Source organism: Pezoporus occidentalis, unplaced genomic scaffold, assembly GCF_034315485.1.
Source record: "Pezoporus occidentalis ecotype Australia unplaced genomic scaffold, CSIRO_AGI_Poc_V1 ctg75, whole genome shotgun sequence".
Lineage (NCBI taxonomy): Eukaryota > Metazoa > Chordata > Aves > Psittaciformes > Psittacidae > Pezoporus > Pezoporus occidentalis.
In genome coordinates, this window is record NW_026916104.1 from 1,213,637 (window position 1) to 1,239,188 (window position 25,552).

General features: G+C 36.7%; 1 protein-coding gene across 3 annotated transcripts in view; it reads right to left on the reverse strand.

Moving 5' to 3' along the window:
- The window catches only part of ANKRD28 (ankyrin repeat domain 28), a 117,742-nt gene that overhangs the window by 15,652 nt on the left and 76,538 nt on the right, over nt 1–25,552 (reverse strand). For all 3 annotated transcript variants that reach the window (XR_009961444.1, XM_062602045.1, XM_062602044.1), the window contains exons 6-18: nt 25,403–25,490; nt 21,126–21,268; nt 19,838–20,050; nt 12,189–12,267; nt 11,903–12,017; nt 11,395–11,477; nt 9,039–9,102; nt 7,726–7,794; nt 6,077–6,217; nt 2,346–2,457; nt 1,683–1,709; nt 682–756; nt 207–408 (exon numbers count right to left, since the gene is read on the reverse strand). Coding sequence is in view for 2 of the 3 variants with exons in the window: in XM_062602045.1 (XP_062458029.1) it covers nt 207–408; nt 682–756; nt 1,683–1,709; nt 2,346–2,457; nt 6,077–6,217; nt 7,726–7,794; nt 9,039–9,102; nt 11,395–11,477; nt 11,903–12,017; nt 12,189–12,267; nt 19,838–20,050; nt 21,126–21,268; nt 25,403–25,490 (1,411 nt within the window). In the remaining variant the exon portion in view is untranslated. The remainder of the gene's footprint in view (nt 1–206; nt 409–681; nt 757–1,682; nt 1,710–2,345; nt 2,458–6,076; nt 6,218–7,725; nt 7,795–9,038; nt 9,103–11,394; nt 11,478–11,902; nt 12,018–12,188; nt 12,268–19,837; nt 20,051–21,125; nt 21,269–25,402; nt 25,491–25,552) is intronic.

A 25,552-nucleotide genomic window follows, 5' to 3' on the forward strand; every position in this document is an offset into this window, starting at 1 on the left:
AGTGTGGAACAGCACTCCTGCAACCAAAATGGTTAATACTGTTTTGTACCTGCAATGGCTTTGTTACACCTTTCTCAGCATAGCACATACCTTAAAGTCACTGTACATTCCTAAACACAACTTCTTAGAACATTAATGAGACTTCTAAATACAAAGATGATCCACTTGAAAAGCCAGTATTTTAGAGGCTGGAGGTTAGCACATACCTGCAGCATGTATTGGGGTCCTCTTCACAACATAATCTTTCACCAAGATTGATGCTCCCTGGTTAATCAGCACATCTACACATTCCACATGTCCCTTAAAGGCAGCAAGATCTAGTGGTGTCCTTCCATTATTATTCCTCACATCAAGGTCCAGCAGTGACTGTACCAGCACTTCCAGAGCTTGATGGTGGCCGTGATAGGCCTACAAGAGTAAGAAAATGCTTCAGTTTTCCTGTCCTTCTCATTTTTCCCTTTCTTACCAGGATTACAGAAAGGAAACAGTGAAAGCTGTTCCGTGAAGCAAGTTTGAAGTAAAATGCAAAAACTGTCCTGTAGAGCTCATTCAGGAATAGTAGCACATATTTCTGCATTTCATTTATTATTATTGATCTATTTAAAAAAAAATAATGAATAAACATGTCAACAACCATCTGCAATTAGATGAGCTATCATCACTAAAGAATGAAATACTTACAGCCAAATGCAGTGGACTTATAGGCGCTCTGTTGTCTGAATCATTCAGCATGTCAGTACCTGATGTTTCCATTAGCTTAGCAGAGAGAGAAAGTCAGAGTAAGTGCAAAACCCCCCTCATCTTTAAAAACATTCAGCATAATTGCTACAGTTTCTAGCATACCCATATTGAAAAATAAAGAAAATTAAGAATAATAATATAAGATTACAGTTTCCTTAGCAATTCTAGATCTCCCTCAATTTTTAAGAGTCTGAATTGCAATGAATTCAACGCCCCCCTTATTCATGTCCCAAGATTAGTTGTTTAATTTTGCATACCAATGCAATAATTAAATCAGAAACTAATCTAAAATGATTACAACTCCTGAAGCAGCCATATGAAATAATACACATAAAATGCATACAAAGGGACAACAAGGACAGGTGAGAACAGCTGCAGTAGAAAAAAAAAAACAAACCCAAAAAGTAAGCATTTAGATTAGGTGAAAAGACAGCAAGAAAACAATACAAAAAGCCAGAAGGCAGGACTGATTTCTCAGAATAGAAAAACATTTCCCAAAGAGAATAAATGGACCACAAAAAAGACACAAGCATTATAAAATAGGATGAAAATAGCTAAGCATATAAATTTCTATTTGTTCCTTTCAGATACACTGTAAAGTTTTAACTATTGCTCTTTTCAAGACCATATTTCAATTAGTACACTAGTAGAATTAAAATATAAAAAGCATTTGAAAAACACCAAATATATTCAGATCACTATGTTTCCATTATCACACTTTTATGACATGGCCATATGAATGTTTAAGTAAAAAAAATAAATAGCTTAAAAATAACTTTCTATTTTAAAATACTGGACTGCAATTAAATCTAAACTGCAACTGAAATGGAACAATATGTCTATGCATTGAAGGAATGGCTGAATAAGTCTAAAAAGAAATAGCATTTTAAAAATTACATGTTACAGTAGTACTTTAACAGTGAGAAATAATGCATACTTACAACATCTAGAGGCGTTTCGCTTGCAATCTGCAATTAAAAACATGCAGAATGCAGTTTGAATACATTTGAATATAAAAGTATATTTGTATAAAACCACTAAGTTGTATAACAGAGGAGATAAAATTAGCATATCAAATAACATACACAGTTTTACAAAGGGTTTATTAAAAAATCTACCTGAGGCTTTATTATCAAAAATTCTATTATATGGCCATTAGTTTCTGTCACTATGGGAACTATTTCAAAAGGCACCCTTACTTTACAGGTTTTCCCTACATTTTTATTTGCTCCTTCAGACATTTGGGAAATTTCCTAACACTTCCCAAGTGGGACAACCTTGGTTATAGTATTTCAGCCATAAGGAAAAAAATTAGCAGTATATTCTGAGTTAAGGAACAAAATAAAACTATATCCCACATACTCAACCAGTTGCCTCTTTATCTCAATGTATTACCTTTTTAGACCAGTGTCTAGCATCTTTTAGCTTCTCACCTTGCCCCTTCTAATTTTAAGGGTACCAAGTGCTTAAATATCCTCACAGGGGCTGAAAATCACTCTTGACGTAGCTTAAAAATGAACAATCAAGGTGGAGGAACCCTCTGGCCTCTATCATCCTATGTAAGAGCAGCTGTTACAGCTTTCATCTATGATAGATCTTCTTACCAATTCAAGACATAAGCGATGACCATAAGCAGCTGAATAATGTACTGCATTGTATCCTTGTTTGTCTCGGATCCCTGGATTGGCATCATTTCTTAGCAAGTATTCCAGGCACCTATTTAAATTGACATAAGCAAAACCATATATCTAAATGTTGAATTTCAACTTTATGCTAAGTGTCGAATTACTCAAATTCAACTGGAAAACAGAATACAGCACACAAGAACACTGATTTAATGTACAATACTGGCTAGGAGTAGAGAACACCTAGCTCATTACACCAAGTCTTAAGGTCAAACACAAAGCTTCCAAAATTTGAATGAATCCTTTTCTGCAGACATCCTGCATCCTCTAAATTACCTGACTTCACTAAAACTAGTATTTCATGGCTATTTTCCTCCTATCTATTACAATTGCAGTTACTTTTGTTAATATAAATGATTCCCATTTTTGTATTTTTTTTTTTTTTTTTGTAGCAGTACATTTTTTTGTACTTAATGTAGAAGGAAGACAACCAATAGCTCAGTTTTTCATGGTTGGTATCCACGAGTCACACACGCATACGCTTCCAATACCAGACACTAATTTATCCATTTATTTACTCAGTAAACAGTTGTTGGCATACTTATATCCTACCATTCTTTACTTTCATTACACAAAGTTATAAGGCAGAACATGGTCATCACAATTTCAACTACAGCCATGAGGATGAAAGATTACTTTAAGTCATCTCCCTTTCCCTGTTTTTCTAAGAGATTCCATGTATGCACACTGGACAACTCCAACCAATCACACTTCTTATTAATAATTTTATGTTGTCTATCATTTCAGCAACACTCTGCAAAGTCATCATCATGACCCTGAAAAACAAAAGCAGCCATCGCTGGCAGGAACACAGCATGACCCTGCAGCATCAGAACTCTGTATAAGGAAGGGGTCAGCAAGCATAACAGAACAAGTTCATCGTCTCAGTGAGGTCCAGTACCAGCTGTGATGAAACAAACACATTTCAACAGGAGTAAGAGACAGCTGTACTTGGTCAAAGGCCTGGTAACCTCATGGGTAACAACACTGATTTGCTGAAGACCTGACATTTGCTTTTCCCGTCATAGGTTGAATAATGTACAAACCATGTGAGTGAAGATGAAAGGGGGGAAAAAGCTGCAGGAAAAACTATGAACAAGGAAATGTCCAGTTACAACATATTCTGTCTCATTACAAAGTTGAGAACAGGAGTACTCTCATTTTCATCATTTTGTGCCCAGCATAAAGGACTTAGGTAGGCAGTGAAAAAAGTAGGAAACCTCCAGTTTTAAAGAATAACATATGTAACATAAGAGATAAGTAACTGCACAACAAGTTCAATGTACCTAATAAAAAGCTACTTGTAAAGCGTATCTATGTTTGTAACCAACTAATTCAGGTTTTCTTTGCCCGGTAAACAAATGCCTGGATTCCACTAATGGCAACTGAACCCACATGTTTTTATTTGAAATGAAACAGGATGAGATTTCTGAGAGTCCAGGGAAAGACAATTTGTCCCACTGAGAATTACTGTCCCTACATTTTATTTGTCCAGTCATCTAACTTTGTTAATTTTAATCAGTAATTTTGTATTAACATTCATGGCTCATTTATAAATGTTAAAAACTTCTGGCCTTTGCTATCTAAATCTCTATTTCTTTGTTTTCTCTATTTGTGTGCTCACAAAAAAAATACAATACACTAAATACTGCAGGAAGCAAAGTCTACTAAAAACCCTTGAGTACCCATTCTTTCCAATGAAAACCACATAATTATTTTTGCTGTTTCTTCTCATCCAGGAAAGAGATTGAATTTGCATCTTTTGCATACTTAACTGTCCTCAACAGGCCTCTTTAAAGGAGATAATCAAGCTTTGTGAAAGCCCAGATAAGTTAATTTTATTTCCCATTTACTTACTGGTGTACTGCCTGTTAAATAATTCTAACAGAAAGAGCATGGGCTTTTCTCCCCTAAAATGCTGCTTAGTTTATCTCATTCTGCAAAGACGTTTCTTTCCCTAGTCTTGTCAAAATGAGGCTTACCCGTGTTTGGTCCAGATCAGAAATATTTGTTAATAAACACAAAAAAGAAACACTTCCAAACAGCAACAAACCAGAAAATAATTTTCAACAAAACCGTCCTTGTCCCTAAAATCTGTCTTTAGAGATGTCTGAACTATAAAAATGCCCCAAAATATCTTTGGAATTTCTATGTACATAATTTCCTGACCTTTTTTTTTCCCAGACTTTATATTCCAACTCAGTAATCATTTTTAGCTTCATTCCTGTTTTGAATATGAGCTGAGCAGTTCTGGTTTTCCAGCTGTTACTAATCATCTTTCTGCATCAATAAAAAGCTTTTCCTCAGGCCATTCTGCTTTGTAGCCTGTCTTCTAGAAAGACAACTGTGAATCAGAAGGGCAATACCATGTGCCTTCCAGAGACGATTCTTTTGAGTTATCTCCCAAAGCTCTGCAGCATTATCATCATCATTCTTGCTTGTGCCTTTTATAAGACAGATGGCAAAACGATGTCATCTGAAAAACCATTATAGTTTGGAGGTTTTCAGAGCAACTGTGAAGCTAAAATTAATACTAGCTCAACTTGCAAGGGGGCAATTAAAGTACAGCAAACTCCAGCAGGAATTGAAAAGTATATCTAAAAAGCAACAATTTTGTTTTGAAATAAAAAGGCTTATACTTTAAATGACCATGTAAGTACTATTTGTCCATCTTTCAAAACTCAATCTGCAAGTTACATGCCACCTTGTTCATACTGCTACCTCACTTTTTAAAAAGTACCTTGTTAAACACGATGGTGTGGCACAAAGCAGCACTCTTTTCCAGTGAAGGTGTCACTGGGTGCATTCGGAACACGATGCTGCATACCAGCTTGTTCTGACCTATGTGAGTGGGGGCACATGCAAATAGCACTCTTTCCAAGTCTCCTCAATATATACATACAACATCTGGAGCTTAAGTAACCTCATGAATTTTGTGCTATGTAAACTTTGCATGTAAGCATTTAAGTAGTTGATAACTATGTTAAATATAACTTAGTTACAAAAAAAAAGCCCACTTACAAGAGACATTTGTAAATTTATGGAAGTTGCTGGATGCATTTTGTTAATAAAAAGTTTATCTACTTCCAAAAAATTAACACTAACAAGAGTTTTAATGCCAAACATGAATAGTTTAATCAAACACTAAATGGATAAAGCATCTCATATTGAAATGTTAATCTCTAACCTGATGTAGGCCTACTCAGTCTAGTTTTCTAGCGTATTTCTGGCACAGATTTTGGGACAACATTAAGAACCCTACCTAAAATACATCATCTTTCATCAGAATTTAATTTTAAAGCAAAATGACTGCACATAACTGTCATAATACCCTCCACAAATGATATTTACTCAATAACCCACTACACAGCAGCTGGGATTAAAAACTCTGTTCCCAATGAATTACTGAATTAGGACATAACCAAAAAATTGCAGTAATTTTTCCTATTGTTATTTTTTCACAGAAATATGTTACATATTTTATATAAGACACAAATATTTCATATACAACACTGTCAGATTTAATCTTTAAAAACATAAAAAAATGCAAAAAAACTTTCATTTGGCAAGTCTGAAGGCAGAACATACACAAAATTCACAGCTCAAATGTTTCTAAGGAGAAAGACTTTAGTACAAAGTATGCCACTTACTTTCCATCTGTGTCTGATGCAGCTGCATAGTGCAGAGGTGTACAACCCCTCTCATCAAGGTCATTCACACTAGCTCCAGATCCCACAAGGGCAAACAGGCACTGATAATTACAATTGGCAGCAGCATAATGGAGTGGAGTTCTTTAGTACACATTTAAATAAAAAGTACAATGGTAAATAACAGCAAAATAATATTAAAGAGACAGAAAAAGCAAAATAAAATGAAACTTAAATCCTCCTCATTTTCTAACAAGTATTTGTGGTGAAGAATGCATATTAAACAATGGGGCCATTCTATAATGCAAAACAACCACTAGGGGATCTATATGACAGCCAAAATATGCACAAACTTTGTTTTAAGGGAAGCTCTATATGAGTTTTCTTGTGCAAACATACAGAGGCAAATCAAGTTTACATTAGAAATATTCTTTACAGTTAAGTAATTTCAAGCCACGTGTAAAAAATATGGACAAATCCAAGAACTGCAGAGTAACTAAACAAGGTCAAAAGAAAACAATTGACAAGTTTCTGACAAACAGATCAGAATTTTGTTTGAGGCAAGCACATTTATTTTTAACTACAGCAATATGTCTGTTATGTTAGTAAAGAAAACGTCTAAAAATATGCCTTGTCTACTTAAAAAAAAAAACCAATTAAAAATTAGTACTTCTGTATATTCTCAGTGAAAACTTATTCCAGCTTCAAATACATAAACAAGCCTCTAAATAAACCACTCTGGATAAAATTTAAAAACCATCAAGATGACTCACAATTCCATTTTCTATTTTTAAAAAGAGATTGCTACTATATCTCAATTTTGAGGAGAAAGTCAAGCACTTTAAAGAGTTCTATCTTTTCCCTCTCCCTTTAAACTACTTTTCCCTATTTCTTTCCAGTTTTGACTATTTTATTTTTTTTCCTTTCCTGAAATAATTGTTCTATGTAACATGCACGTTAAATAAAAAAAATAAAACAACAAAAAAGCAACTTTCAATGACATCAGTTGTGACAGATCATCGTTCCTTTCTCGGGAAAGATTGGAAGTGGAATTTAAAGCAAAATACATCATTGACTCCATAACATTCTCCTCAAATCCTATTCCTGCCATTCACATCCTGGAAAGTCACATTTTCCATGATGTGATGTGAGATTTTACACAAGTACTGATCATGCCATCTAAACTAAAATATTCCTATACTAAAAATAGAAATCAATGTCATTCCAAAGACTGCAGAGCATGAACAAGGAAACAAAAAGGAATGGATATAATGAAAGGAAAAGGTGAAGCAGTTGTAATAAAATAATGGATTTTTTAAATAAAAAAGCCTAGAAATATAAACAGATTTATAGATTTGACTTACAAATTACTTGGAAAACATCACTAACGTCCTTAGATGAGAGCAATTTAAACTCATTAGATCCATCTTATAAGCAAAAGAGGCTCAAAAAATATTACAGTCTAATACGGAACTCGGTCTTTATAAACAAGACTAAACACCTACTTAATACAACACAGTAAACAAAGTATGTTTGTAACTTTTGGTAACATATGCTGAAGCATAATTTATTAGACTTGCCTTCATAGAAATATGCTACTTCTGTAATACTTTTAACAGTCCTTAGCAATATACAAATCTAGAAAGTCTTACCTCCCAAATCTGTCCTTTTTGTTGAAGTCTGCACCAGTATTAAGTAGAAGATTTAGGCACTCCAAATTCCTATTAAATTAATGCAATATTACTTCTGATTGCAAATCTTTTTTTTTCCTTAATAGTGGCCTCTGCAAACATCAGAACTGCTACACATACACATCTCATATGTTGGTTTTAATGGAACTGAACTATTGTATGAACATTTTGAGAAATATATTTTTCTATGTAAAATAGATTTCAGAATTGCAGGGCCAAATCAGGAAAGAGGATAAATTCTATTGATATCAAAAGGCATGCATAAAGCGCAGAAACACTAACCTAATTCAACAGACATGTAAATTCTTTAAAGCAAACAAATAATAATACCTGCATATCACATGCTTTTTGCCTACCAGGATTCCAGCACAGATACAAGTTTTCACTATACAGTTAAGGCCAAATAGAAGTTGCAACATAAATATTTCACTTTTTAGTATAATTTGTTTTCAATTCAATACAGTCATTATAATACATGTACCATACTTCTTATAGTTTAAACACTACCTTAATAACTTTTCTAAACTGGAGATGAATGAGCAAATGTGTCACAAATTATGTGGGTTTATATGAAAAGATAGCATTTTACCCATAATCATTTGCAACAAGGGTGTTATCTATCAAGTACTTTTTGACTTGGAATGATTACTTAACAGTATTACTTAAACAACATTGAAACAGAAAAATGAAAATAGCAATATCATGGAGTTCTTGTGTCCCACAAAGTGTATCATGAAATTTATTACCCAATTCTTCCAGGCAATTTTGAGTAGCTGCTATAGAAAACCTACAATACAATAACAATAATCAATATGGATCACAACTCAAGTGATGAGCAAGTAGTTCTGACTACTTCAGCCACCTAAACTCTGGAATTTAATTATGGCTTTTCATTTAGTTAGAATGATCTTTTGTTTAAGGATTTGGTAAGAGCATATTTCCCAAAGTTGCTGCTTTCCACCTCATGCCCTAGAGTGATCTTAGCTGGGCATGCCATCTTTGAATGTTGTAAATTCTAAAAATTCCATTAATCCTCAAGCATAAACCTAAGGTAAGGCTTGGACACTGCACTCCAGTAATTACTTATTGAGCAGAATATTTATTATATTGTTTGTAGATAGACTCCATCTTGAAATTATTTTAAAGTTTACATAAATTCCAAGAGAAGAGGGCAGGAAAAGCACAGAGAGGAAATAAGAAAAAAACAACAGGAATGATCAGCAATTGAAAAGAAGAATGCTAAATATGAAAGCATGAATGCTTTTTTTACATACCCTCCAGCTGCAGCTGCATGAAGGCAAGTCCTGCCAAAGTCATCTGGTGTGTCAATGTCAAAACCTACAAATCCAGTATTTTGTAAAATGGTTATGTAAGACCACCTTTGACAAAGCTGTACTCATCTACCCTTAAGAGAAATGCTTGCTCAGCAAGCTTAACAACTCCTTGCAGAAAAGCACTTATGCACTGAAAATTTACTTCATTTGCAACACATCCTTGCTATTCACAGTATTCTGAAAAACAGGCATTCAAATAAAACTAAAAGGGCTAAAATAAAACACAAGTAGCTGCACTGAGGCAAGAGACTATATTCCTTATTATCCTATTTGCCTCCTAATATTTCTGTGTAAATTAGTATTGAATATAAAATATATGAAGCACTATGAAAATTTAAGAATATGCTAGAATTTGTCAGTGTTACACTGAGATTTATTTATTTATTTAATGGGGAGTTTCAGCATTACTAAATCCAGAAGCTACTTCCATTTCATCTTTGAGTTTAGCTCTTTAGTCCCAGAGAAAAAATTCTGTTAAGCTGGAACAAAGGCTGTAAATAGTAATTACTTATAGAGAAACCATTCAGAGAACACTGTAGCCTTCTCTTCCCCAACTGTGTGAACTATATAACTTCAAATTTAAGATCACAAAATTTAACTCTGCAATTCCATATCTAACCATGTATTTTGACATGAAGATTGCTATTTCAGTCAGGTTGAAAAGCTACATTTTTGGTTTGAGAAAACTACTGTATTCTCCTAAGATACTTGCTTTTATGTAACAAAACTTACTCATTAAATCTCCAATTTTAGTACTTTTGCCTGGGAATGCAATTATTTTTTTTTTAAAGGACTGTTCAACAACGATAAGTAATCAGTAACATAGGATGTGTTATTCAAGACTCTTTTCCTACTCTATATCCCCCCAGATGTGGGCTTTGTATGCGCTACTCGGTTCTCCTCCCATTTCAAAAGGCAGTGATATACAGCAAACAATTTATGATTTGAAGAGTAGTCTTTGATGCCTTTCCACATCCCTAGGTTACTTGTCTAGCACCACTAACTACTTAAATGTCATTCAGTACTGGGACAGGGCAGAGTGATGTTTGTTGGGGTTTTATTTATTTATTTATTAAATTATTATTTTTTTTTTAATTTAAGGTCTGCACATGAATATTACAGAATTTAAAAATCAGAGATTCTTGATTTACATAAATGAGACTCCTCCTCCCAAAACCTAAAGAGCACACTGCCTGCAGACCAATCACCACACCAATAGCGTGCAATAATAAGCTGTTAGCAGAATCTAAGTCTTTCCAGTCTGAAGGCTGAATGTACTCTTTAAGCCCTTTCTCCTCCAGTAAGTTTGCTCAACTCATGTAAAAATCACAGAAACCACTTGCAAGTCTTTCACAGGGCTTCCTTTGCCATACTGAATCTTCAGTAAGGGCACAGCCAGCACAGCACCGTGTGCAGAAAGGAGAAAGAGCCAGAGTATTCCTCACTTCAAATACATCCAATTGAAATACTGTAAACTACAGGACAGTTCTTCCCTGAAGCAAATCCTTGCAAGTTTGTCCATGATGGAGCAGTGAAATAAAAAGCCTTACCAGTGGTAGTTTTAGTTATACTTCTTTAGTTCTTCTCCCAGGCTTTCCTAGCAGACAATATAAAGCTGGGGAAGAAAGTGCTTACTCTTCCTTCTCCCCAACCCTGTGCCCCCCACTTTTCTTTTTTTCAAAACACATTAAGTGCCTTCAGTTTAATGTACAACCATTTAGTTTATTTTTCTTCTTCTGTTCCTGACGTTTCCACACAGACACATCTACTTTCTCAGAAGTGCAGTGCTTCTAAGAGCTCAGAAATCACATCATTGCAGACTCTAGACAACAAGGGAAGTAATAACCTTGCAACTCTCACAACTTCAGGGAGGAATCAAACAATGAAAACAAAGCAAAGTTCAGGTTAGATTTAACTAACAACAAACCACCAATGTGACGTTTTTTTAATGTAGTGTCTTCAAAACTACCAGGCATCAAGTTTTTTTAATGTAATGTCTTCAAAACTACCAGGCATCAAGTACAGGAATAGACTAACCTGTATTAAACTAAAAATATCAAGGAATGGAAGTGGAAGATGCTCCATGAAGTCATTTAAAAGAACATTAGTCTCTGTCCTTGAAGTTCAATTCTGGTCTGAACCAGTCATCACACCTCTATGCCCAACTTAAAACACACAGACACAACAAACTATAAATATTTTTATCTATTACTAAATTAAGACCTAATTAAAAGCTATTCTATGGAATAAAAAGTATAGTACAAAGCAGCTATAAGATTTTAAAAGAGTATCCTACCTGATGAGAGAAGCTTTCTGCAGCAGTCTGAAAATCCACTTAATGCTGCCAAATGGAGAGGAAACATTCCATGTATACCCCGCCTAAGATACACCATAATCAGGTATCACAGTTTCATTACAATTAAAATAAAACAAACACAATTGTGTCCCAAAGTGCACATGCATGGTTTGTTCAGCAAACCACTTAATTAGAATACCGAGCCTTAGGAAAATTTCACATATTAAACGCTTTCTTCTAAGCTAGCAGGACGCATTAACTCAGTGCAACAGCCTATTAAAACTTTCAGAGCTTTTATTTCACATTAGAGGAAAATCCATTTCTCTTTCCTTTTGTACAAATTCCAATGTACTGAGTAGCTACTTAAAAGCACAGTACAGGCTAACACACAAAGTATTTCCTATTTCAAGTTGAAGATGATATTAAAAACAACATACTAGTCTTGTTAATCTAATAAATACATTTCTAAATTCTATCAGCTTGCATTCATGTCAGTAAAGTTACCTACTTTGCAGTGTCAGCACCACTTGTAATCAGAGTGTTGATTAATAGCTCATGGCCATATCTAGCTGCTATGTGCAAAGGAGTATTTCCATTCTTATCTTCACAGTCTATTTCAGCTCCTACAATAGAAAGTAATTACTAAGTAGGCATACAGATACTTTTGTCACAAAAATAGAATCATAGCACTGATGATGTTTTGCATTAACAACTATCCATGAATGAGTACTTTGGATTTAAAAGTCTATACAGATTTCAGTGGCATTTAGTAATAATAAGCCCCCCCTTTTTACCATTTTGAATGATGGTTTGGGATCTGGAAAATCTACCATGGATTGCTGTCATGTGCAAAGGTGTTTTCCCGTCTTTACTCTGGAAAAGAAGAAAATGTCCATGTTTACTTATGGCTAGTAATAGCCACAAAACTTCTGCAAGACATACTGGCAGTGACAAGTCAGCATGACATGGCAAGCTGCTCTTACTCACTCTTCTAGCTGTGAGTGACAACTCAGTGTTGCCCACTCACGGTTATGCCTTTGTGATAATTGCTCTCAAGAGGATGATGATAGCGCACAACTTTAGCAACAAACCTATATCCAATTCTGCTCCTGCCCAAGTCTAAAACAAAACAGTGATTGTTTCTTTTTAGAAAATAGGTGTATTTACTTACTATAGAGGTTTACACATTAGAAGACATCACATTAAAAAGATCATGTGTTTCATGGAATTTTCTGTGAAATCATATTTGTAAGCAATTTATCATAAACCACAAGTAATCCTAGGGTAGAACTATTCAACCACAGTTGGTACTACACATTTGACAGATATATCAAATGTGCACTTAAGTAATTTTATTCAGGAAAGATATCATTTAGATAGACCAACAGTAAGGCAGAAGGTAATTTCAATTTTTAACAGCACAATCACAATGCACTTAGGAAACCATTTTTCTTTCCCCCTTGTTATTATTACCTGAGGAGTACTTCCCCTACACCCACTTTATCACAGGTAATGGGAAAACGCAAACATGACCCTCACAAAAAACAAAAGCAGTCTTGGGTGTACACGGATGCCACATCATAAAATTTTAAATGTTGGCTTTGAAGAATATGACATGAACATATGCGTTAATATATCACACATTGTTGATATGTGCAAAAGCGTCTTCCCATCTTTACTTTTCCTTTGGAACCAAATGACAAAGCTTCTATGGATGTGTTCGTGAAAGTTTACTGGAGACCCTTTTAGGCAGAGTTGGATGTGGAATTGTCAGTTGTGCCACTGCATACACCACCTAGAACAATGCAATTATGGGAAAAGTTGTATCCTCAGACCTAGACTGAAAGAAATAAAACACCTAATAATGAAAGCCAAGTTATCTCCAGATGTTTTAGCTACCAGATTTCTTTGACCATAAGGAAACCAAAAGACACGTCCACATATCCACAGCAGATGCAAAGAAACACGGAAAATGGGGCTGAAATCCACCTGAGAAACAAAATAATAGTCCAGTTCCTATCAGCAGAGGACTGAAGGCCAAATAAACACATCATAAGTGACAACCTCCCCAAGCAATCTCAATGCTCCGATTTTCTTACAAAGAGAATTCTCTTCTTATGTCTACTTTTCATCTTTCTCCCCACGGTTTAGTTCTGCCCTCCTTATCCAACCATTAATATTCTCTGTGTCAAATTTTTTCCCCTCCTTTGAAGCCTTTTTTTTTTTTTTTACAAATCTGGCATCTCTTTCCCTTACTTTTCTCCTTTAAGATGAAAGATTAATTAAAAGGAAAATAATCATATATGCTCAGTTAGAGTGAGTGACTAAAAGTGGCTTGGGTGACTCATGTTCTGAACTTTAAAAGGGAAAACTCTAAGAAAGTAAGGAAATAAATTAGCGAAGTAATTATAGACAGAAGAAATTAAGAGCTCAGATAAAGCAGCCTGCAATCTCACTGGCTCAGATATGCTAAACCTGTATCTCAAAGGAAGGCCGATGAAGAGTAAGATAGAGCAGAAGAAAGTAGTTATGTCATTAATCTCATTAATAAAGTATCTGTCATTAATAAAGTAGCACATTAATAAAGTAGCTTAGAAGGACATAAAAATAACAGTATTAGAAACTAAGGAGTGTGGCAGTCAAGTGAGAACCCTTGCAATACAACTTGAGTAAGACCTTGCAAAGGACAGCAAAATAAGCCAAAAAATAGTTTTCTAGTTGTAAATTAAAACCACAGTACAATCAGTAATGGATTTTTAGATTCACTTCACTCAAACTTACTTACAAATGCACTTAACGTAGATTTCTAAGACATTGGGTTTGATTATCCACAGTGCCTCTTTCTAGTCTAACAGTCTCCAGTTCCTTTACTACCAAGGAATAACATAACACACAACTGTCTATCAATGTATAAACATAGAACAGGCATAAAATTATACGGTGATAATTTCCCTGTTGAAACTAAACTGCTAGGCATAGGATTGCATTCAGAATTCTGTTCTCAGACTTCACTATGGAAGGATACACAGAATCAGATCCAGTAGCCAGAGTTCTTCAAGCAAGAAACGGGAAGGCTCTATTTACTGAACAAAGCAACATTTCCTGAGACATCAGAAGGCTGGACGGCATAAGCAAGGAGGTATCTTCAGAACTACGTTCAAGTTCTTATTTTTTTATGCCTGTATGGTCTACCTAAATATTACATTAACTACTAAGTCTGATTTATGAGATCAGATAGAATCAGAGCACATGACAGAATAGCCATGGGCTAATGATAACTCCCGTTGTCTTCACTGAAACTCAATTAAGTGCAGTAATAGGAAAGAGATCACCTAAGTCTCCTCTACCACTAGAGAAAACATATCCACAAAACACTTAGGATCATACAAAATTTGCTTAGAACGGTAATTGCTGTTAGAAAAAATTAACACACAGGACAAGGTGTTTTATCAAGTGATTACCTGGATATTAACTGTACTCACACTACTGAGCTTTACAGAGGTTCAAAGGGAAATGTGGGTCTATCATGTCACAGCTTTCCTCCAAGTGAAATCTCCCCCTGGCAACAATTCTTATGTTCTATTATCACCAAAGGAAGTAAAATACTTTTTTCTATTTAGGTCACTGAATTTTCAAGCAGCAAAGGGGCCCATAAAATAATTAATACTGTCCCATTACGAACTCATTTCAACGTGCTCTTCCATGCATGGAAATCCTGAACAGTGAGGAGAGAGTGCTGCAGTAATGAGCAGTACTTAACAGGATACACTGTTCTACAGCACTACATGGACACTGACAAGACTTCAAAACCAAGTATGAAATTATGTCCTCTGTCTACAGAGGTGATAAAAAGCATATAATATATTTCTATTGTTCCATTATCTTTTGATACATATTCCCTTCTTGAGATGAGGCCCCCATCCACGGATATGCACAAACACCATCCATCTGCCATCAAGGGTAAGATGGCAGATGTTTCCCTTTTGCTCTCCCCCAACTACGTCATTCACAGCAGAAAGTGCTCTAATAGTACTGTCTAGTCTACACCTAAATTATTATCCATTCCCTACTCTGTTACCTCTAAAACCCACAAAAACAGTTGCACAATGGAGGGAACTACTGCATCAAATCACACAAGCAACATATTTATGATGGAAAATAAATCTTTCAATGATTTTAAGAACTACTTTGAACTTCAGCCTTAGTATCTGTAAACTGAAAAGATTTGGTTTCAATAAATACTTAGTGAGAATGCTCTAAAAGCATCCCATTTTAAACCTACAATTATTCTTAGCTATACAACATATTCTAATTCAATTTCCCCTTTCTATTTTTAGGGATTGTTTTTCTGATTAAATCCAAGATTTATCCTTAAAAGCCCTTCCAAGGAAGCAGAAGTTGACTTGGAAACAGTTTTAGTTTGCCTCAGTTCTTGCACTTTTCAACTGTGCAAGTGGTAAGTTTTCATATACAAAGTAAGGCTGTTCATAAAAACCAAATTCATAGGCCAAACGCAGCCATACTGGTATAAATCTACAGAAACGCTCATAAAAGAATTACAATGGAGACACACGTTGGTGCAGAAACATGGAATAAATGCTGTTTTCAAGCTGTAATTGCTTAAAATCCCTACATGACACTACTTGATTCTGTCACCTGAGAGTAAGCTTAAGAGAAAGCCTGGGTTTACCCATACTAGATCTTCCAACAATTTCTTCAGCATTACACAAACTGACAAATCTATACTTTGAATAACGTAACTTCAAACTGAATGGAACAGAAAGCAGCAATGCATCTCTCTGATGTTAAAACACCTTTTGTCACCTCCAAATAAAAATACACCCACATTACAAACTTCAAAGAATTTGGGAAATTTGCCAGTCACTTTGAAGATATTAGCCATTCTTCACACAATTTCTAAGGTTAATTTGTGTTCTGACTAGACTGAGTCAGTAACTACAGTGCATACTATACATAAGATTCTTATTTTAAGTTCAAACATAAAAGATTATAGTGATTTTATCGGTGTTCTATTATCCTAATAGAATCTTGGAAGTTTTTGGTTTTCATTCCTAACCTACAATTAAGGTGTATTTGAACATGAACAGCCAGAAAAACCATTGTTACTTGCTGTACATCTTTCTAAGATGAAGTCCTCCCCACTTCTACATCAGAAATATGTACAATGTCTTGAACCCTTGCAACCCAGTACACAGGCAAACAGTAATCCTTTACTTGGAAATATTACACTTTTGTTCTTATCTGTGTAAGTAACATACATATATAATTATGGCTTGAGGCCATTTCCTCTTGTCCTATCACTTGTTTCTTGGGAGCAGAGACCAGCCACGTCCTGGCTCCATCCTTCTTTCAGGTAGCTGTTGAGAACGGTTAAGATCCCCCCTGAGCCCTCTCTTCTCCAGGCTAAACACCCACAGTCCCCTCAGCCGTTCCCCATCACACCTGTGCTCCAGGCCCTTCACCATCTTTGTTGCCCTTCTCTGGCCCTGCTCCGTCACCTCAATGTCTTTCTTGCAGTGAGAGGCCCAGAACTGAACACAGGGTTTGAGGCGCAGCCTCACCAGTGCTCAGTACAGGGGGATGATCACTGCCCTCATCCTGCTGCCGCAGTACTGCTGATGCAGGCCTTGGCTGCCTGGGCACAAGCTGGCTCATGTTCAGCTGCCCATTAATCAGCACCCCCAGGACCTTTTCCGCTGAGCAGCTTTCCAATCACTCTTCCCCAGGCCTGGAGTGTTGCCTGCTGTTCTCATGAAGGAGAAGAGAAACCTTGCGATACATTGGTGTAACATAACGAACAACGTACAGAACAAGCTGCGCAAGTGTTCCTATTTCTTCTTTATTGCCAAGAAAGGGGACGGCTTTTGAAACTGAAAATTCTTGTAACATTCAGATGTGCAAAGAGCAATTGAAGCACAGCTGTTCGAAGCTCACAGGAAGAAACACCTCCAGCTTGGGGGCCAGGTGATCACAGCCTGTACCTCCATCTGAGGGAGGGGGCAGAGGGAGGCCGCCATGCAGAAAGATCATGAGGAGAGACAAGGGGGGGCCATGAGGGAAGATCATGAGAGGAGAGCAGGGGTGGCCATAAGGGGAGATTGTGAAGGGAGAGAAGGGGTGGCCATGAGGAGTAAGGGAAGATCGTGAGGGGAGAGAAGGGGTGGCCATGAGGGGAGATTGTGAAGGGAGAGAAGGGGTGGCCATGAGGAGTAAGGGAAGATCATTGAGGGGAGAGAAGGGGTGGCCATGAGCAATAAGGGAAGATCGTGAGGGGAGAGAAGGGGTGGCCATGAGGAGTAAGGGAAGATCGTGAGGGGAGAGAAGGGGTGGCCATGAGGGGGGATTGTGAAGGGAGAGAAGGGGTGGCCATGAGGAGTAAGGGAAGATTGTGCGGGGAGAGAAGGGGTGGCCATGAGGGGAGATTGTGAAGGAAGATAAGGGGTGGCCATGAGGGGAGATTGTGAAGGAAGAGAAGGGGCAGCCATGAGGGGAGATCATAAGGGGAGATGAAGGATGGCCATGAGGTGTGGGCATGAGGGGAGACTGTGAAAAGAGACAAGAGGCAGCTGTGGGGGAAGACCATGAGGGGAGAGGAAGGATGGCCATGAAGGGCGAGGGGAGATCTTGAGGAGAGAGCAGGGGTGGCATTGAGGGGTGAGGGGCGGTAATGAGGGAAGATTATGAGAGGAGATCACTGGGGGAGAGCACAAGTAGCCACGGGGTGTGAGGGTTGACCATGAAGGGAGATCTTGAGGGGATATGAGGGGTGGCCATGAGGGGTAGGGGTGGTACCTATACATTGTGGGCCACTATGGGGAGCAGATGAGGGGTGGCTGTGAGTGGAGATTATGAGGCAGCCATGAGGTAAGATCTCAAGGGGAGATCAGTTTGCCCTCAGTGACATGGTTTAGGGGTTGGCTTGGCAGTCATGGAGTAATGACTGGACTTGATCTTAAAGGTCTTTTTCAACCTAGTTGATTCTATGATTCTGTATCCAGTCTGGGACATTATACAGAGCAGAAAGCGTGCAACAAAAATAAATGGACTGTGACCTGTGTATTTTAGGACAAGCTGACAATAAACCCTATAGCACAGCTCTTTATTTCTCCAGGGCACTTTGGTGGCGAATTTTTCCACAACTGAATTTTAGAATGTTTTCATTAAATGAGCTGAATGCTTAAATAGAAGTGAGCAGTAACATACATCTAATGTTTTTTTCCACATTAAATATGTCCTTTTAAAATCACTCCCAAATTTTCAATGAGCTACTGATTTTGAACTAACAATAAGTACAAAATTGTATTTTAGAATTAGTTAACTGAGAATCAGTTATCAGTGTGAATATCTTATATGGAGTGAGCCACACACCCTGTGATTTTTAACAGAAAGATTAGCTATTCTAATATTCACCTCTTATATGGATTGTGCTGAAATTCAGGCCTAATTACTGAACAGACTTATTTATTTCAGAAACTAAAGGATAAATTATTCTCTTCCTACTGCATGTGGGCAACAGAATTATAAAAGGAATACCTGGACTCTTCATGCCATGTACCCATTTCCCACTTACTCCAGAGCCTGAAACCTCTCAAGACACCAGACACTATCACTGAGTATTTCTGAATATAGTTAAATTTTTATTACTGGAGTAAAAATCAACTTAATACAAAACAGGACCTCCTCTCTCACATCTCAAGATCTTACCCTACACACTAGAGAACATAACAGAAGATACAGATTCTGGTTTGCTTTTATAGGTATGTGGATTAGAAATTCATCCCACACTAAGACTGATTCTAAGAAATATTCTGCAACCAAAGACTTGTGACCAAGCAGAGATGTAAAGCATACATTGACTCTGCTCACAAAGTTCTGTTGGCATAATAAAAAAAACCCAGATGTTTAGGACTTTGGCCTATCTTTGTAATACACCTGTCATGCCTCTCCCTTATTAACTAGATTTTAGGATCTTGCATTATCAGCTCTTCAAACGCTCCAGCAATTAGACTCTCATACACGTTCCTCTGGAATAGCCTTGATTTTTTTTTTAATGTGGCTTATTTTTAAGAAAATCATGTTCTTTTGCATTTTTCCACATGATTTGCTCTTTCTCATAGACTGGGAAAGATAAGTATGTGGAATTCTAACATTTAGTATAACCAAGACTGACCAGAAAGTATTGCTATCTTTCTTCTTTACCTTTCTGGGCTACTTACTTACTACATGCCATCAAGGTTTTCAGGTTCAGATCAAGCTCCTTGAAACAACATACTGGCTCACTTTTTCTACAGCACTTCTCACAGAAGTACTCCATCAATCAGTGGAAATTTCTAAACACTATCATAACAGTGATTTTGAAAAGTTACCTCTCAAAGACAAACTGCAACTTCAAGAGTGAATGGATGGCTTTGGATTCACCTACCTTCATATTTACATCTGCTCCGTTACAGACCAAAAGCTCTAAACACAACGCTCCATGTGTTGATGCAGCAGCAAAGTGCAGAGGTGTAAAACCCTTCTCATTCATCTGATTTACATTAGCACCACAGTCTATGAGTTCATTCACTACAACATCTTGCCCATTGTAGCAAGCTACATGGAGAGGTGTATTTCCATAGGCATTTGGTTCGTTCATCTACCAGAGAAACAAAGCAAACCAAAAACCCAAGGTTAGTTATTAGGCAAAAACCTGTATTGGCGCAGCATTTAGTTACGACAAAGAAAAATCTCATGTTACGAATATATTTTTCATTATGTTTTGGAAATCTTCAACACCAGAAATTAAAAACAAGTTCTGGATGTAGTAGTTTGACTGAGAAGTGCACACTGGGGAAGAGTACAATTACTTTATAAGTGAGCCAACCTCCTGCAATTGTCTTCACACCAGTTTCCTGTATGTAGTATGCAACCTTACAGAACACACACATGGAAACAAAGCCAGCAGTGGCAATTGGACAGACACCACAAACTAAGCACAGCACAGAGCTCTATCAGTTTTCAACAGCATTTGCAGGCTTCCATTAAGAACAGAGATTGAAGGGCAGGGGCAAAGTGTACTGAAGTGTAAGTTGTTGTTAAGCACAACATGATAATTCTGATCTACTTCTCAAGATAGAACTCTGGCAGCACCCTCCAGCCTTGTAAGGCTAAAATGTAATTCACCATGTAGATTTCTTACAGTTTCACAGTCTGTTGTTAACATACTTTCTACATGCAGGTATTGTACCATAGAGCCTTTTAATTCAGTTTGAATTTCAATATTAATTTGGCCTACCTTATTGTGGTATGCAAGTTTCTCACAGTTTTTTTTATTACCCAAAACTTATGTGGTGTAAGAAAGTCAGTAATGTCTATATTCTACAAGTAACTGAAGCAATAGAGTTAATTTCCTGCAGTTTAAAGATGATTGCATTACAAAGTTAGGAACAGAATTCCTGAGTTCCGATACAATGAACTTAGAGTAAGACATACCAAACAAACAAAAAAAACTACTATAGACAAATTTATGTCCATATAATTGTGCAAAAATTGTAAGGTTCTTAAATTCCTTGGGCGAATGAGGTTTTATAACAAAAAAAAAACCACCCCATGTGAATAAAGAACTTTGGAAATACTAATTTGATTACATCATATGTGTGCTACAATACTAACAAGAGCATTTCCAACAACAACAATAGAAAAAAGTATCACTTCATTTTATTCTTCCTTACATCGACTCCAAGATCTAGAAGATATTTGACTACACTTATCATCCCACTAGATGCTGCAGCATGTAAGGGTGTATATGATTTCTTGTCTTTGCATGTCACTTCAGCTCCATGTGCCACAAGTAATTTCACAACTTCAATATGACCTAAAAGAATAAAGATAAAAAGAATGAAGCTGCATTTTGTATTAGACAGCACAACTTTACAAACTTGAAAATTATACAACTGTTATAAAATGAACAAGACATTATTCACTTGGACCTAATCCGGAAAAGAAAGAATTGTTCTTGTATTCTAATTGTATCGTGATCTATAAAAGCAGCATAAAAAATATTTCAATATACCACCTCCAATAATCATAGTATTTCTACTACAAAAATAATCTTGTATATTAAACCAATAAGATCTTGTCTTCTGCTTACACAGGATTTTTTTAAGACTTGAAAAGTAGGGAGGTGAAATAACTTTGTAGTTATTAAACATTTACTGCAAATTTCTGTTAACAGCTTAAGAGAGAATGTGGCTGCCACTCTTCCACCTTCATCTCAACTGCAAACACTCCCATTAAGGTTTTTAAGAACTTCAGCATAGACTTTGAAACAGTAACACAATATGAAAATATTCTATGTTTAAATAAAAATATACACATACTCCCAATCCAACTTCCTTTACTTTCATAGCCTTTAAAATGTGGACCCAAATCATACGGAAATTAGCAAAGCTTTATTTTCACCACTGACTCACACCTCTGAGAAACTTTTGAAAGCACCAGCTATTCCCTTAAGTCACTGGGAGAATGGGAAGATTCGAGTGGGATTGTGGAGAAAGGATGACCTGGGGAAAGTTCCAGGTAAGAGGGTGGAAAAGGGAAAGGAGGGCAGGGAGCTCACCCTGAAGCAGTGGGCAGCCACTCCCTTTTCCAGCTTTGGAGCTGGGCCAGGGTCCCCAACACTGCACCACTTCTGCAAAGGGCAGTGAGCATTCCCTTCACCCTGCCTGCATGCTCCCCCACTAGTCTGCAGGCAGCTGTGACATTGCATGCTAAGAGAAAAACCATAAAAATGGAGTAAGCAAAAAAAAATTAAAATAAATCATTCTTGCTCAGTTGTCAATTTAACTGCCAAACAGGGCAATCATTGAAAACACACAATCATGAAAACATCTGCAGAATAAAGGAGCACACATGAGTTAAATAGACCACAATACATTTAGTGCTTTACCTTTGTAACTGATGCATACAGACAGATGTGGGATTATTTGTTTTACCTTTCAAGTGACACCTTAGTCAGAAAAGGGGTGGGGACCACACTGAATACTTTACTGCTTATCTGGTCTAGACATGTAAGTAAGAAGTATCAAAACCAGCCTTCAGTTTAAGTGCTTTATAAAAACGTCCTTCCTTTCTCAGTAACTAAGAGAATTTGCAAAAGTTTGAATAGCAAGTGTCTGCCCAAAGGAATACAAAGTCAGTCACCGTAATACCTATTTTATGCTGCATATCCAACAACATACAAAATGACATTTCATCCAGCTATACTGATAAAAAACATGGAGTTCACCAGTGCAATGTGAAGTGCTGCAAGTATTTCACTTCTGCATTACTTCAGATTGTAGGAAAGCAGAGAAAGAGACATGTAAACATGATAACCATCTCTGACCAAAATATAGTGGGGACAAGAATGAAAACAAGCCCTATATGAGATAAAATTACAGAAGATACTGAAAGCAGTGAAAGGACTAGAGACACCGAACAGAAGAGTGACTGAAAAACTTCAGAGAGAAGAAAAAACAAAACAAAAAAACCCTGACCTGCATTGAAAACGCAAGCAGCAATCAGTAGAAGACACTCAAACAGAAGATGAAGGTACTTGAAGTGGGAAGCGCTGAGGAGACATCCCGATACACTAATGAGGGCAACGCTAACACACAAGAATGAAAGTCCATTTTAGTCGCAGCATTGCAGCTAAGACAGCAATGGAGCCGGGTTAAAAGCAGGAAGGAAAGCAAACAATGGATATAACCCTAGGAAGTTATTTATAGTAGTGACGGAAAGCCTAACTTCTTTTTTATTCCATGGTCAGTTTTATATGACGGAAAAGCTTTAAGGCTTTCTTCAAACAATGGGAGCAGTGTAACATGGCTCTAAACTGGGGGAGACAGAGACACAGTTGGTTTGGTTTTTTGTTTCTTTTTTTGAAGAATTTCAAAAGCTTTTTGTCTGCAAGAATATTTAGGTTGACAAACATCAGATAAGTGAAGTCTGTGGAAAAAATGTAATTTAACAGAGTTTCCTGTTAATAGCCTATGAAGCAGCATTGACTAAAATTTGAAAAATGTAGCTTGCCTGAAAAACAGAAGACTTTGCTCTCCTCTAGTTAAGCACAAGCCAGAAAACATCTCTGTTCTCTCACTAACACTCATCAGATCTCTGCCATCTCATGCACAAGTTCATTCAACAACATCTGCATAATCACCTTGAGTAAGGTGGCTGGACAGCCTGTCACAGACACTGCTTTGCATTTGAAAGTAGATTAGAAAATACTAACATAAAATATCACAACAAACCTTCAACCAGTAATGAAGATTGCTCTTTAACTTCTTAGTTTCAGGTACTGGTATTAGTACTTGAGATGCAGTATCATACAATTGTAAGTTAGAATGGTAATGCTGTGACATCACTTCATAATTCACTGGCACATCCAAGACTTTTCCTTTTAAGACAGCTCAACAGCATTCTGTTGCTCTTAGCATTTCACACATGGATTTCACAGCTTTATTTTACATTGCTATCAGGTTATTTCAGACCTGTGTTGTCAGGGACATAAGACTAACATGAAATTGGCCTGAAACACAGTTGTGCAAAGGCAGCAGTTAGCAATTCCACTTTGGTGTGAGAAGATCACCACTGAGGTCTTACATACAAGCCCAATTTTGTAAATGTATGGGTTTGCATTTACAAAAGCCAAATTCTCAGTCCTCAGACCAAAGTACATTTCATACAATGAGCAACTCATTATCAACCCTCAAAACTCAGGGTAAGGTATTTGGCAACTGTATTTAAGTAAGTACTGCCCCACATGCTGCTGCTTGTTTGTTTTGCTCAGTATTTAAGTTTAAAATTGTATTTCCACTTTTAAGTTACTGCTTCCATTTGCTCTTTCCTGGCAAGACTGGGAAATATTGCTTGAATAAATGTAACAACTCCAAAGCAGTTACATGTTATTCAGTGCCACAGAATAATGGATGAGTTAAGCAGTAACCTTAAGTCTGTTTTTAAGAGCCACCCCACACATATACACATTGCACAGCATTATGCCTATTTGTAAGTAATTCTCTGGTTCATAACAAAGAGCATTAATACCAAACTGCACGAAGGGTATATCAAAATGTAACAGGAACAAAAAATTACAGATAATGAAGTCCTGTTTGCCCATTTCATCTTCAAAAAAATTCCCAGGCACTCAGATTCATACAGCACTGAAGCTACTGCTTTTATTCGTCTCCCTTGGCTGGATAAAATTACAAAGCGATAAGCTAAAACACGGAATGACAATCAAGACCATGGCATTATCTCTACTGGCTTCTTCCTGAAACTGACACTGAAACTTAATTGTTCACTGCTCATATATGACACACGTCGCACGTGCTCAAGGCCATTTTTAGACATTCTCTTGAAGTTAAAAGAGGCACTGTGTTTTTATGTCTTCTGAACAGGTACAACATATTCTGCAATGACAAGTGCAATCTGAAGCTGCATGTGAGTTACTTAGAAACAAAATGATTAGTCAAAGTTAAGAACTCTTTATCAGTGTCAGCCTAGGACTCTCAATATGCATTTTCTATAATTCACCTTCCAATGGTTCATATTGCTCATATTTTAAATGAAGCTCGAGCTAAAAAACTCTACTGTTCATTATAGCTATGCTGAAGAAAACGATTCCTACCACTTAATAAAATGGAAGTCTGGTAAAAGGCAATTAAGTGCATTACTTTGACAGTACTGCCAATCAATACCATTCTAGGAATTATCCACTCCTAGAATAAGAATAGCAAGGCAAGAATTTGCAGTTTTAGAGATGAAATACTCTTCTTTTAAAATACAATCCCAAAGGTTGATGTAATGAACTTGTTTCAGGGGCTCCTTTTATTCATTGCTTACTCTCTATTTGACATTATTGCAAAAGTTTTCACCTGTCATTTACACAGAAATATGTAAACCCATTAAATACACGTTATTTTTTTTACTACCACAACAGTAATCAACTGAAACATATACATACCCATATATGCTGCCCAATGGATGGCTCGTCTGTCTTTCTTGTCAAATGCATTAATATTGGCCCCTCTAGATAACAGTAAGCTGATCATCTGAGATAGAAAGAAAAGCAATCCTTTATTCATAATGTAAAACTCTGCTTAATTTAGACAGA